Here is a 13,900-nt window from a genome sequence, read left to right as displayed (position 1 = left end):
TGAAAGGACAATGAATCCTTGAAGTGATCAGGCAGTTTTGTTGTAGGTCACTGCCAATTATTTATTTATTTATTCAGGCCACTGAATTATTTATTCTATGAAGTAGAAACACTGAAGGAGCCGGCAGTCTCGGGATTTGAACCGGCGGTCCCAGGACTCGAACCTGCGATCCTGGGATTCGAACCGGCAGTCTCGGGATTCGAACCGGCAGTCTCGGGATTTGAACCGGCAGTCTCGGGGCTCGAACCTGCTACACCCGCGACTGGAACCCGCACTGCCGGAACTCCAACCGCGGTCCTGGGACTCGAATCGGATCCCGGGACTCGAACCGGCCGTCCCGGGACTCGAACCGGTGACCCCGCCGCTCCAGGGGGCGGAGCTTCCACCAACGGCGGGTGGTGGGTCGGGGTCGGCGGGAGGTAACGGGAGTAGGTGCCGGCCGGGCCGAGGGCATGGGGTTAACGGGAGGAGGTGCCGGCCGGGCCGAGGGCATGGGGGTAACGGGAGGAGGTGCCGGCCGGGCCGAGGGCATGGGGGTAACGGGAGGCTGCCGGGCTGAGGGCACGGGGAGTGGGTCGGGCAGAGCCGGCCCAGCCGAGCGGGGCGGGGAGGGCGGTGGTGCTTCAGGGCCGCTCCTGGGGCCCATCCCGGGCCGGGCCTGCCCCGCGCTCAGCCGTGTTTGTCCCCTCAGGGCCGGGGCCGCGCTCAGGAGCCTCCATGGTGCCCGTGGCAGCCCCTCACACGTCCCGGTGTCCGCGAATGCCTGGCAGCGCTCGGGCCCCCGGACCCCCATGAGTTCGTCACTGCTGGGCTCTGCCTCGTCCCAGGTAAGACGGGAACGCGCGGCTGAGCAGCGGCTCTGCCTTTGACAGGGAATCCCTCACTGTGCCGCCCGCGGGTTGGGTCGGGGAGCGCAGCTGGTGCCGCTGTGTACTGGGCAGGGTTCTCAGTCAAGGGCCACGGCCACGAGGAGCTGTTTGGAACGGTTTGTATTTATAATATAAACGTATTTCAACTTAAAATAAACCCCTCGAGTTTATTACCAGAGAATTTGTCACTCCCTTCTGTTGAAATGCATTCCGTGTCTCACCTTTTGTAGGCACTTAGCCCATATCATGAGAACAGCATCATCAAGAAACAGAGGAAGGAGCTGCAGGTGTTAATTGCAGAGCTGAAGGAGCGTGACAGGGAGCTCAATGACATGGTTGCAGTGCACCAGAGGCACATCCAGGCCTGGGAGGGCGACCGCCACAAGATCCTGACTTTAGCAGAGAGGTGCAGCTTATTGACCAGTGAGTGTTATGCTTGTGAAGAGCAACATCTTGGCCTGTTAAGTGCTTTGACTCCTCAGGAACAGCTTTGCATCATATAAGGAACCATTTCCTACCCTTGAGCCTTTAAATTGTTGTGGTGGTTTTGTTGTAGACGGACTGTATTGGGCAGTTGGCATTTTGGCAGCTCAACCCAAGACAATTGTGTGGTCTCTCTCTGAAATCTGAACTTCCACCATGGTACTAAAGTGGTCTGGGCTTGAAGGTGGAGGTGATAATCAAAAAGCTCTTTCTCATTCAGATGCATAAGTTGCTTCTTTGAATTCTTTTAATAATAACCTGAGATTTGCTCAGTTGGTTAAAACTTGGTTGTAATAATGCCAAGGTCATGGGTTCAATCCCCTGTGTGGGCCATTTACTTAAGAGTTGGACTCAGTGATCCTTGTGGGTCCCTTCCAGCTCAGAATAGTCTGTGATTCTGTGAAGTCTGTGAAATAAATGTGGAGGGAGAGAAGAGTTTGCAACGTGCTGTTGTGCTGCAGAGCCCTGTGCCCTGGGGCTGTGCTGCACAGCTCTGACATCATCCACAAACCACCCAGTGGAGACACCTGGCAGCTCTGCACAGTTGTTCATTTCTGAATCACAACATTTTAAAACACTGCATTAAATTATTTCAGAGACTTAAAACAATTATTTCTGAGATTTCAAAAACTGTGTGACAATCTCTGAGCTGTTTTCTCACAAACAACCTTGTCTCCTTTCTTTTCAGGTGAGCTGAATGACAAAGATGCAGTTATAAAATCACTGACTGAAAGGTTAAAGTTCTTAGAATCTCAGCAGAATAACAGTCAGGCAACACTTGAAAATACACAACAGAAGTTTAAAGAGCTGACTCAAAAAGTAACAGATTCATCTGTTCACTGCCAGGCTCTGGAGGTAGGGCTTGAGTAATGGTCTGGTTTTGCAGTCTGTGCATGTACAGGATGCCAGTGGCATCTGGGAATTTCACTGGTGAATAAATAATTCATATTAGGGCTCCTGAGTTGCATTTGCCTTTCAGTACAGCAGCCTTAGATTTAAGTGTAGCTCTGATTCATTGGGGGGGGAATGCTGAGGAGCAGAAATTTTCTGAGCTAGAATTTGGAGTTTGCTGTTTGTCTGCTTGGTTTGGGGGAACCAACTCACCTCCAACAATGTCAGGCTGTGGGGCAGTGCTGTCCCCAGAGCAGGATGGGGCACTGGGTGAGGGAGTTCCAAAGGTTTTATTTAGAGCTTGATTACTGTGATGAACTGTAACGTTCTGAAACTGGTTTAATGGTAGGAAAATAAATGGTATTCAAGTGTTCTTGAAATTTTTTTAGTGATTTGGCAATGATTGTATAATTTGGATAATTTTTCTCTGTGTGCAACGAAGTAAAGCAGAATACTGCATTTTGTCTAATTGACCCAAGACACAGGGTATGAAGCCTGCAAGTTACAAACAAATTAGGGAACAATTTTTACTCCATCCCTCCTTTCTCCAGCTTGCTCAGAATCCCACATTGCCATTCACAATGTTTCAATTGCTTTGTGGACACGTTTGCTGGAAAAAAGTACTAACTTAGAATGACTGGAGCAATAGCTGACACTTCTTTCTGTTCACTAGGAGAAAAATCAGAATCTGCACCACTCGATTTTGGAACTGGCTGTTAAAACAGGGCAGCTACAAGCAAGGGAGCAGGAGCTTCTCACCATGCTCAGGCTGAAGGTAACATCTCATCCTGTGGGCACCAGATGTGGTCACCCTGCACTGCAGGTGTTGCTGACTGTACCACAGGGGTTCTGCCACTGCTCATCTCATTCATATTTAATTCTTACACTTGTTTGAGAAGGGAAAAGTGGCCAACAAACAGTAAACTGGTTTATTTTCAGAAACAAGCCGATTTCCAGGCTTTGATTTTTGGGATTTTTGTTCCTCAAGAGCGCAGAAGAAAATCTGTGAAGTCACTGTAACTGCAGTGGGATGTACTGTTGGTTTGTCAAAATCCATCCATAATATAAAAATTAAAATTACATTCTGTTTCCTATTTCAGGACAATGCTCTAATTGAAACCACTGATTACATAACTGAGTTTACATTCAAATTAAAAAAGCTGGAAAGTGCATTGCGTGCAGTGAAGTCAGAGGATTTCTGTCTCAACAGAGAACAGAAGGAGCTCAACCTGACACTGAAAGACCTAATGCTTCAAACAAATAAGCTGAGAGGTACATGTTTGTGCTGGGCTCCTAATGTAGTGTAGAGCAGCACAGTTCCCTTTCATTCTGGGAAATACTACATTTTGTTTTGCAGATGTCCTCTCTGAAAAGATGGAGGAAAACAACAAGCAGCAGGAAGAAATCCTTCACCTGAAGCACCAGAATGGCTGCTTGAGGAATAGGCTGGCACTTGCAGGTAGGGCTGGGCAGTTGGCTTTTCATGCCTTGGCTTTCAGCAGCTCAGGGGCTTCTAGACATTAATTCACTGATATCTGTGAAGGAGGCAGCTCTTTATCTGCCTTCTTTGCAGTTTAATAAAAGAACATCCCTTGTGTGCCATTCCTGTGTGAAAGCAATATCTGGGGCTGCTGCAGGGACAGTTTACAGGACCTTGTGAAAGCACAAAGTTCACCAGAGTGATTACACATGGAGGAATAAATGGCTCAGAGGGTTCTCTGATGAAAATTTTTCAGACTTTCGTGTCTCCTGTGGTTTATGCAGTTACTGGGGGTGGTTTCTCCCTCCTGCATAGGAAATGAGGACCTACTGTAAAGAAGCCACATACAAAACCCAAAGCTTAGGCCCTATGAAATCACCAGCCCATCTCCCTCTGGTTTTGTACAGAAGCAGCATGTTACAAATTCACTTCTCTCTTGCTTCTCTTTAACTGCTGGTTTTGCTTTAGGCTGGTTTAACATGAAGGCCTTGGCAAACTGCAGCTTGCTCTCCATGGTCCCTGTGCTGTGGGTTTGGGTGGAGCAACATGGCAGTGCTGCAGTGGGTAAAAAAGGGGGGTGATGGTCCCTGCAGTGTCTTAGGGACAAGCCATACAGACCTTGAAAGATCAGGTGGCCAGAGATGTCCTTTGCTGTGAGGTGATTTCCTTGCCCATCACTTCTAGTCTGCCATTGCCTTTGCCAGATCCTGGTGCCAAGTCTCATTATTTTAAAAACAATAGAATTGGGAAGTATTTCCCAGTACTTCCCTATACAAGCATGCACTAGAATTAATTAACTGAATTCCTTTCCCCTTTCCCCCTCTCCTCCCTTTCTTACTTCTCCTTTCCCCCTCTCCTCCCTTTCTTACTTCTCCTTTCCCCCTCTCCTCCCTTTCTTATTTCTCCTTTCCCCCTCTCCTCCCTTTCTTATTTCTCCTTTCCTCCTTTCCCTTTCCTCCTTTCCCTTTCCTCCTTTCCCTTTCCCTCTCCCTCTCCCTCTCCCTCTCCCTTTCCCTCTCCCTTTCCCTCTCCCTTTCCCTCTCCCTTTCCCTCTCCCTCTCCCTCTCCCTCTCCCTCTCCCTCTCCCTCTCCCTCTCCCTCTCCCTCTCCCTCTCCCTCTCCCTCTCCCTCTCCCTCTCCCTCTCCCTCTCCCTCTCCCTCTCCCTCTCCCTCTCCCTCTCCCTCTCCCTCTCCCTTTCCCTCTCCCTTTCCCTTTCCCTTTCCCTTTCCCTTTCCCTTTCCCTTTCCCTTTCCCTTTCCCTTTCCCTTTCCCTTTCCCTTTCCCTTTCCCCTTCCCTTTCCCTTTCCCCTTCCCTTTCCCTTTCAAGTTAAATAAATCAGTAAATGAAGCACATTATTGCTGCTGATAAAATGAATCCAGGTGCTGTGGAAAAGCTGAAGGAAAATACTTGATTGTTCAGCTGTCTTATGATTTTCATGCTCTTTTTCTTTGGAGGGGAAACAGATTCCAGTGAACGTTAAGAAAATGCTTTTGATTTGGTTCAGTACCACTTTCTACTGCAACAGACACAGCATGAGCAAAAGCACTTGCTTTGAGTCTATTCACTTTAAGTAATTACCAAATTATCTGTGTTTTGAAACAGTGGAGATGGCACAGAGGAAGGATGAACTTTACCAGTTTGCCAAGTCCAAACAAGCACGGATTGAAAAGGAGTTATCCACTTTGCTGCAGGTACAGCCCTAATCATGTTGCTGCTCTGAGCTTGTAAAAGCATTTTCAGTAACATCAGACCTACATGGAACAGTATCAAACAGTTAGATCTGGCTGGTATGAATTAAGGAAAAAATGTCTGTTCCTGCCCTGCTGAGGTCACTGCAGAGTGTTGGTTTGTTGGGGTTGGACGGGACAGCCTGTGGTGCCAGGCTGGGGTGTCACCTGAAGGGCAGCAGGAGGGGGTGGCTCACCTGCCCCAGGTGAGCTCAGCAGCCCAAGGGACATCCTGTGCTGGCAGGGCAGAGAGACAGAAACCCTGAGGTTCTCAAGGCATGCTCCATTTTTTTAATTGCAAATGATTGATGGGTATGTTATCTCCTACAAAAGCTTCACAGAAATGCCCTGCAGTGAAAGCCAAACCCCATGATCACCTGTAATTCTGTAACACTGAACCAGCATAATAACAACATGTATTAAATATCAGTAGTGATACTGTATATATGGTTCAGTGTGGTTCCATCTTGGAACAACACTGCATTCTTTAATAGAAATCCTGTTTATTGCTGCAAAATATTTTCCTCAATACATTCAGAGATATCCTCTTAGATTTGTCTTAGACAGTAGTTTAACTATGCAGGTGTTGGTCTAAAAAAACTTTTTGAAGATGTTTTTGTAGGACAAGATGAAGCTGTTCCTGCAGCCCAGACTGACACTCTTGCCCATCATTGTCTTTGCCAGGTCTCTGCAAAACCAGAGTGTGACTTACAGTTCCTTCATGGCAACTCAGAGAGCACTCAGGCCCCAAGGCAAAAGCATGAAAAGATGGCAAGGAAAAAGAGGTAAAGTCATTTTTCTAAGTTTTTTTAATAGTTTGTTCTCAGAGAGAGGCTTCACTGTTCAACCACAACCAACACCCTCCCAGAGATGTGTGCTGGGTCAGGAGGGCTTTGCTGGGCTCAACCACAAACATCCAGTGAAGTTCTCAAGTACCCTGTTTTTTATTTGGTCAGGAGACACCGTAAACATCAGTCACAGACTGAAGTGTTGTAGCAGGCCAGACAGCTCATGATTTTTTTTAGAAAATGAAGTAGTCTGGTGGTAGGTGTGTTAATCTGGCTCACTCCTGCTTTTGTTTAAAAAGCCAAGTTTATTTTAGGAAGCAAACTCTAAATGAGGAAATCGGTGCACACCCTGGAGGTTCAGACAGAATTGCCACACTGTATAAAACATGAGGGATCTCTCAGGCTGATTTTGGAAAGCAGCAGCCAAGTCTGGGCAGACTTCTGTGGGGTTTTGGCAGGCTGCAGCTGCCTGGTGGTGTTTGAGCTCCCACAGAGCTGCAGCCTGTGTTAGTGCAGGGCTTTGGGAGTGCAGGTGTGGGTGCTCTTTCCCTGCTGTGTTTCTGACTTGTTTTTATCGTGCCATTGTAGCACGGAGGTGACATTCTCTGCCTCTGAAAGCCACAGCAAGACACACATGGGTAGGACTGAGGGCAGCCACAGGATGTACAAGGAGTGGTCACCTGCACCATTTCCAGAAAGTAGGGTAAAAACCACCCCTGAGATGTGTGGAGTAGATAATAGACAGTCACTGGATGCATCAGACATGGAGGAAACTACCTCAGCCTTCTTAAACCAGTCTCCAAAAGTTGTGAAAGGCTTGGCTGTCCCCACGGAAGAAGGAGCAAAGCAGGATGTTGCAGCAAGCTTGGATGAGCTAGACACTGAAATATTCCGTGAGGCAAACAGGAGCAGGCCATTGAGAAAGAGGGAGACTGGTGAGAGTGGAGTGGAAGGCAGAGAGCAGCAAACCTTTGAGACGTCTGTGCCTCCCTATGAGCGCTGGCTGGACATCAGAGCTCGTGCAGATTTGCAAAGTACTTTGCTCCAGAACAGCACCAAGTCTGGCACCAAAACTGATAAGAAAAGTAAAAGCTGGGAAGAGAGGGCTGGAATTCAGCTTGGGCAGAAGAGCAGAGAGACTCCTGCAATTCACAAGTCTGGAGTTGGGAACTCCACCACAAACAGGAGTGCACACTGTGAGCCAGTGTCAGATCTGGAGTGGCTGCAGATTTTCAAACCCATGGAAAGAGATGGAAGCACATGCAGTGGAAAAGATTGCAGCTGTTTGGAGTCTGCACAGTAGATGGACTGTGCCAGCTCATGCAGGTTATGAGCTTTCTACATGTAAGAAAGAGGTATAAGCTGTAGTTATGTAGAAACTTAGGTGTATAAGCTCTCAATAGTATCTCAAGTGATGTTTAAAGAAACTTGTTTTAGAATTAGCCTACCAACTTGAAAAGTAGAGAATTTATAATAAAAATAGCACTTAAAGTACCGTGATTCTATTTTTATGCATTTATTTTTTCTCATCTCTTATCCCCAAGAGCTGTGTGGGCAGGAGAAGCTGAAACACCACATAACTTGCCAAATAAACTCATTGAGAAAAACACAGATTTTAGAAATCTTACGATTTTCTGAAGTCCCAGATGTTGCTTGTAACTCTGGTGGGCAAAATATGTTCTGCCCAGAGTTGGGCTTGCTCAGTGATGTTTCTGTGAGGCAAGAAACAGGTTCAGGTTTTGTGTGATGCTTTAGTGACTGTGTTATTTCTGTGGAGAAATCACACCATGGCTGGGCAAGAATGTAGGACACAGCTCTGAGCACAGGCTGCTGCCTCACTCAGGGCAAGAAATGGGATGGCAGCGTTTAAAGGACAGCAATCTGTCCCCTCTCCAGTCTGTGGGACTCTCTGATTATGCTGGGGGAGGAAAAGGATGTGTGGGGGATGAGCAGAATGAGGTTTCTAATGCTGAGAAATGTCAGGAAAAGGCTCAGGTGCCTTGGTGTGGTGTTGGAAAGTATCCAAGATAAAAATACTGCTTCTCATTCACAGAAGTGGCTTTATGCCTGCACAAGCAAAGGCTTCCAGGGCTGGGACTTGCTGTGGATTTGTTGTCTTGGTTCCTCCAACTCCTTTCAAAAAGCTGATTTACCAGCTCTTTTTCAGAAGGATTTCTGAAGTTTTACAGAGATTTCACAGCTGCCTTTTAACCAGAGGAGAATCTTTCCAGCTGGTGGTTTGACAAGTACAGTAAATGAACAGCTGTTTAAACCTGCTGCAAAAGTCTGCCCTACATCCAACCAGATTAATGTTATGGAGCTGAGAGGTCTGATGATGTGTGGATGCTTTCAGTCTGTGTGGCTTTTAGAACAGAAATATCACAGGATTTGCTGCAGTGGGACAGACCTGTTCAGAAACAAGGTGAATGGGCAGCCACTGAAAAAGAATGCTGTCCTGGCACATTCCCCAGGCCTCAGCTGAGCCCTCTCTGCTTTCCACTGGCTCTAAATCATTCAAAAAACTCCCCTTACACCTACCCTGACCTTTCTTACCTGCTGCCCCAGCAGCAGCACTGACACACTGCCCTCCCTCCCAGCCCCTGCTGGGGCTGGAGCATGAAAACTGCTCCACTTTTTGTCCTGTCCTGTTTGTCTTGTCCTTAAGTGAATTTTAGGGGAAAAGGAACAAACTCAACCCGGGCAGTGCATACAGAGCAGAGACCCTCCAGTGAGGGGGGATTTGCTGCTGAGGCAGCCAATTCTCTTGGTGCCCACCCGTGGTCCTGGGGCCCTGCTGGTGGGAGGGGGATTGAGAGTGCAAATCCCAGCCTGTCTGCCCTCCAACCTCTGCTGACTCGGATTGGCCAGGCAGTAAATCCTCACACTGTGAACGGGAGGAAGGCAGGAGAGCTGCCTCTGTGGAGGGATTATTGGCACAGACCAAACACGACATTCCTCCTGGGACTTGCATCTGGATCCTCCAGTTTTCCACTGCTGATGATGTAGTTTGTGTGCAGGGAAGGGTGCTGGCACCTCCCTGTCAGCCCAGCAAATATTTTTGACATGAGTTCCTGAATTCTGGAACAGCCAACAAGAAGGCTATTAAAAGTCAAACACCTTCTCCAACAGCAGGGGGGATTGTGAAATCCCAGGGTGCAGGGGTGGTTTCTGTGTGCTCTGACTTGGTGACTTCATTTTTGTTGGACCAACATTTGCTGCCTTTGGATTTTGATCTCAATTCTCATTTTAAAGATGGAGCATCAGCAGGTGCTTGTTCAGTCTGGACTAAGCCACCCATTCCTGAGCCACCTCCCTGCCTCAGAACCAAACCTGTTCCCTCCCTCCCAGCCTGTGTGTTCTCCAGAACTACCTGTGCCCATCACTTCTCCTCCCATCCCTGTTCCAGGCTGCTGCAGCTTTTCCCTCACCTCTCCACTCAACCTGCCCTTGTCAGAGGCACAGAAACATGAGCTTTTCTCTCTTCAAAGAGAGCCTGTTGTATCCCAGGGTTTTCCTGGAGTGAAATGGGACACAGCAGACTCTTTTGGGCTGGCAGCTCTTGGGAGGGCTTTTTCCTAGTCTGGATCTCATGGGAAAATACACCTACTTGTAGGAGTCTTGCCAGGTCTGCAATGCATTGTTACACCAAATAAGTGCATAAAGAATATTTAATGAAATATTATCAATTCAAAGATTGTATTTTCTTTAAAATACACATTTTTAAAATTATTTAGCCATCCAGACTGTGCTTCTGTTGTGTTCAGAAGTGTGATGAGTACAGTTTGCTCCTGTATTTAAATAAAATAAAGCCTCCTGGGAAAGCTTTCCTGTGATCTCTGAAGTGAGATGGGGACTGTAAAAGACTGTGAAATTCCCTTGAAAGGTACACCTACAAATACTCATTTGGCTAATAGTTGATTAAAAGCAAAGAGGGAGTTGGGTGTGAGGGAAGAGCAAGGGCAGAGCTTTGGGAGGAACAAGCATTGCCTGCTGTGTGCTCCTTGCAAGGTCAAACACACCCTCAGGCACGAGGTCCTGGGGCTGGTTGGAACTGTGTGAATGTCAAACCATCGTCCTCAGGGGCTGAAAGGGGTCTGAGGGAGCTGTTAAACACAGGGGCACTGAGGAACAGGGTAATCCCAACACTCCATGGTTTGCTTGGCTCAGGGCCCACAGTTATTTATGTTGTCCCATGATTTTCCCTTGGAAGTTTGAAATGGATGGTGATGCTGTTTCTGCCAATGTCTTTTTTTTTTTTAACAGTGGAGAAAACCCAGATGTGAGTTTCTACCACTTGGATTCTCCCTGTTTGACATCCACCCAGGACAGCAACACATCTCAGATATCTGAGGAATTCTCTGGTCCAGATTCCCCTCTGCACATCAGTGACCTGGCAGTGACTCAGCCAACACAGAGATGCTGCAGTGCTGCCATGGACACAGTCAGTATCTCACTCCAGAATGTCCTTCATTGATTATAAGGGGAATTATGACTGCAACTGACTCCTGGCATAGCAGAACTAGGGAATCAAATGATGAGACAACAGGCTTAAGGCAAAGGTGGTAAAATAATTTTTCCAAAATAACTCCTTGTTGTCTCAATATGTCTTGGGCAGCATAAGGATAAATGAGTTTTAAGAATAATATATGAGCTTTTGGAATGAAAAGCTTTAGGAGAATGGATGTTGACTAATTGATAAGTCCACTGGATATCCAAGCACAATTATCAAAAGCTGCTGAGCAGTTTCTTTGCTGTTCTGCCTGGGTTTCCCTCTTCCTCCTGTCTTTGTCTGTTCTCCCCTTTATCCCTGAATTGCTGTTGTGTGTGCTCTGTGTGAATGGACATGAAAACCTGTTACAGAACTGGCACTAGGGAAGAGCTCTGTGTTTGTCAGAAACACCAGCAGCTACTCAGAGCCTGTTCCATCACAGTATTTTGAACTGAACCATTTCCAAATGAAAATGCTGGTTCTTGGTGTGTCATAACCTTGTGAAATATTCCACATTGCTGACTTTGGCTCCCTCTGTGCCTCCTGCAGGACCCCAGTTCCCTGCTGGTTACGCTGCGTCGTGCTGTGGCCGAGTCTGGAGAGAGAATTGCTCACCTGAACCTCAGCCTTGTCCCCCTGAGCCCTCACTCTGTCCCAAACAGCAGCCATGTGGATATGGGATAGCTTGTTCTCCCAGCACTGGGCTGAGGTGCTCAGGAATACTGAGTGGGAACATCCTTTCCCTTCTGCTTGACTTGCACTCCATTAGCAAAGCATGAGGGGGATATTATAAAGAGGCAATTCCTGCCTGCCTTAGCTCCAAGTACTTGAATTTTTTATAGGATTCTTTATGGCTCCTCAAGGTCATGGCAGGATTTGACTTCTGTCTGAGCAGATGGGAGGAAGGAGTCATTTGGGGGCAAGCTGGAGGAGGCCTAGAAAAAAGTGAGCACTGGTTCTTGCTCACTTGAGAAGCACATGAGATGATTTCTCAGGCTCAGTGCACACACACCACTCTGCTGTGGTGCCAGAGACAGTCAGAACTCATTATTATATCCATGGGCACTGTAGGGAATAGGTGATGTATTAGGATAGTTGGGATATGAATTTAACCAAACCTGCAGCTTAGATAAATTTAGGGGGGTTGTGGGCTAATAATTTTACTTCCTTCATTGCAGGCTCAGAGAACGTACTCAGAGGTCAAAGAAAACCTGTATGTGGCTGTCTGGCAGTTTGTTTTATGAGCAAGAGCACTGTTAGGGAGTTCCTGTTGGATATGTGGGCAGGAGTAATTGGAGAAGGGGTCACTTGTTTGTTTTCTTAAACATCCATAAGAATTTCCACCCTGTTTGACAAGGACATTGTACCATTTGTCACTAGAAATGAGTCCACTTGTGCTGATCCATATCCCAGAGGGAGGATTGAGGCCCTTGGTTTCAGAGCAGGCTGCTTTCTCCTCACACATCACCTCTCTCTAAAACTGCTGGACTCCTTTTAGCCTCAGATGAACTTGACCAGAACAACGTTGCTGTAAGGAACAGACAAAGCAATTTTTATAACATTCAGAGCCACAGACCCTTCGCTGTGCTGGCCCTGACTGAGTGTAAAGGGTTTGTGCCAGAGTTTGCATAAACTGAAAGGGGATTTTGTTCAGCAGCTCCTCTGCAGGATTTCATTCAGCAGAAAAGACAGCAGCAGTTTAGTCTTTGCAAATCCATGTAGGAGGATTCCTGAAGAGCTCCCCACAACACAGGGCTTGCCTGTGGCTCCTGCCCAGCCCCATCAGCTGTCTGGCTCCTGCTGACTGGTTGGCAACTCACAGCTCAGCCACTGTGGCTGCCCATGGCTCTGCTTTGGGACCTGAGCCTGCATTTCTGAGCTTGGAAATGGGCTTCTCCCTCACAACTGGTGCTTTGGGGGGTAGAGCATAAAGCAGGCTCAGTGTGTGCTGGGGGAGCAGATCCTGAGCCCCAACTGCAGAACTTGGATCTGCTTTCAGAGCAGTTCTGGGCAAAAACTCATCAGGTGTGTTTTAGTTAATCTGTGCAGGCCAAATAGTCTGTGCTTAAAACCAGGCTTACCTGAGGCTGTTTTAAACTGAGCCTTAAAACATAATATCAAACATAACCCTTAGAGTTTAATCAGTAAGAATTTGTATGGGTTGGATTCTGTGCCCTGCTTGGGGGAGGGAGGAGAAGAGGGAGTAGAGAATGCCAGCTTGAACCTGCCAGCCCTGGAATTTTTATTCTCTGAATCCTTTGATTTCCAGGTAGGGTTTTTGCATTACAATAGAGACAACAGAACTTGCAGAAACTCTTCACAAAAGCCAGTTATCTGCTGCAGAAGAAAGAGATGCCAAGGTTCCTTCTTATCTCTGTGATGTTCCATGAGCATGAAGGTGTTTTGGACTTGATCTTTGTTTTCTTCCCTCTTTATAAATGCATCTGCAACATTAATACACATTGTGGATTTCTGAGATGAGCCTGGCACAGGATTCTAAGTGCATGTCCAATAAAACTCTTGTGAGTACTATAACAGCAAACAGATATTAAGGCAGCAAGTAATTCCTTTAGGCAAATAATTAAACATCTCTGAGGCGTGTTCCTCGTTCTCTGGGCAGTCAGATCTCCCAGCCCCATTCCCCAGAACCTGCAGGCTGCTCATTGTAGTCAGAGCCCTTCTGTGTGTTACAGATAACAGGATCAAGGATGTGAATGTTGTTCAGTGAGAGATGAGAAGTGTTTTCCAGGGCCACGGCCAAGGGCGGTTTTAGGATATTGTTCCTGGGCTCAGAACCCCAAAGTAGAATATATTGAATAGAGCTGTTTCAAAATACCCAGCAGCCCACAGCAGATTGTTTTTTTCTTTTAGAACCAGGAAATTTCTCCCTCTCTGATTATTTGTTCTCCTGATGTGGATTGGATGGTTGAAATAGGCACCACATTGTCTGGTTCTGAGGACAAAGAGTAACCAGATATGGTTAAATCCTGAACACTACTTGAAACTGAGTAAGAACAGCAACAGTGAGGAGAAAAAGTGGCAAAAAAGGAGAAATCTTCCAGTGCTGACACAACCCAAGCTCCCTCCTGCAGAGGGAAGGTGTCACACAGCCAGCTGGGGGGTGGAGCTGTGTGGCTGTCTGGGTTTCTCAGGGGGATCAGCTGGGATCCA

General features: G+C 47.1%; 1 protein-coding gene across 3 annotated transcripts; it reads left to right on the top strand.

Moving 5' to 3' along the window:
• Positions 1-202: 202 nt before the first annotated feature.
• Positions 203-13,129, top strand: CCDC62 (coiled-coil domain containing 62). 3 transcript variants are annotated; one of them, XM_071572258.1, is made up of 11 exons: positions 455-497; positions 692-827; positions 1,100-1,292; positions 2,041-2,207; positions 2,917-3,018; positions 3,344-3,515; positions 3,601-3,702; positions 5,328-5,416; positions 6,137-6,237; positions 10,504-10,681; positions 11,279-13,129. In XM_071572258.1, the coding sequence occupies exons 2-11, from the start codon at positions 792-794 to the stop codon at positions 11,411-11,413; spliced, it is 1,275 nt and encodes a 424-aa protein (XP_071428359.1). In that variant the 5' UTR covers positions 455-497; positions 692-791; the 3' UTR covers positions 11,414-13,129. The 3 variants fall into 3 exon arrangements, with proteins under 3 accessions (XP_071428357.1, XP_071428359.1, XP_071428356.1); XM_071572256.1 differs by lacking the exons at positions 455-497; positions 10,504-10,681; positions 11,279-13,129 and adding exons at positions 203-398; positions 6,829-7,731; XM_071572255.1 differs by lacking the exons at positions 10,504-10,681; positions 11,279-13,129 and adding an exon at positions 6,829-7,731.
• The last annotated feature ends 771 nt before the right edge of the window (positions 13,130-13,900 follow it).

Source organism: Pithys albifrons, chromosome 17, assembly GCF_047495875.1.
Source record: "Pithys albifrons albifrons isolate INPA30051 chromosome 17, PitAlb_v1, whole genome shotgun sequence".
Taxonomy (NCBI): Eukaryota; Metazoa; Chordata; class Aves; order Passeriformes; family Thamnophilidae; genus Pithys; species Pithys albifrons.
The sequence above is the reverse complement of the archived record's forward strand: the minus strand, read 5'-3'. Positions and strand labels throughout refer to the sequence as shown.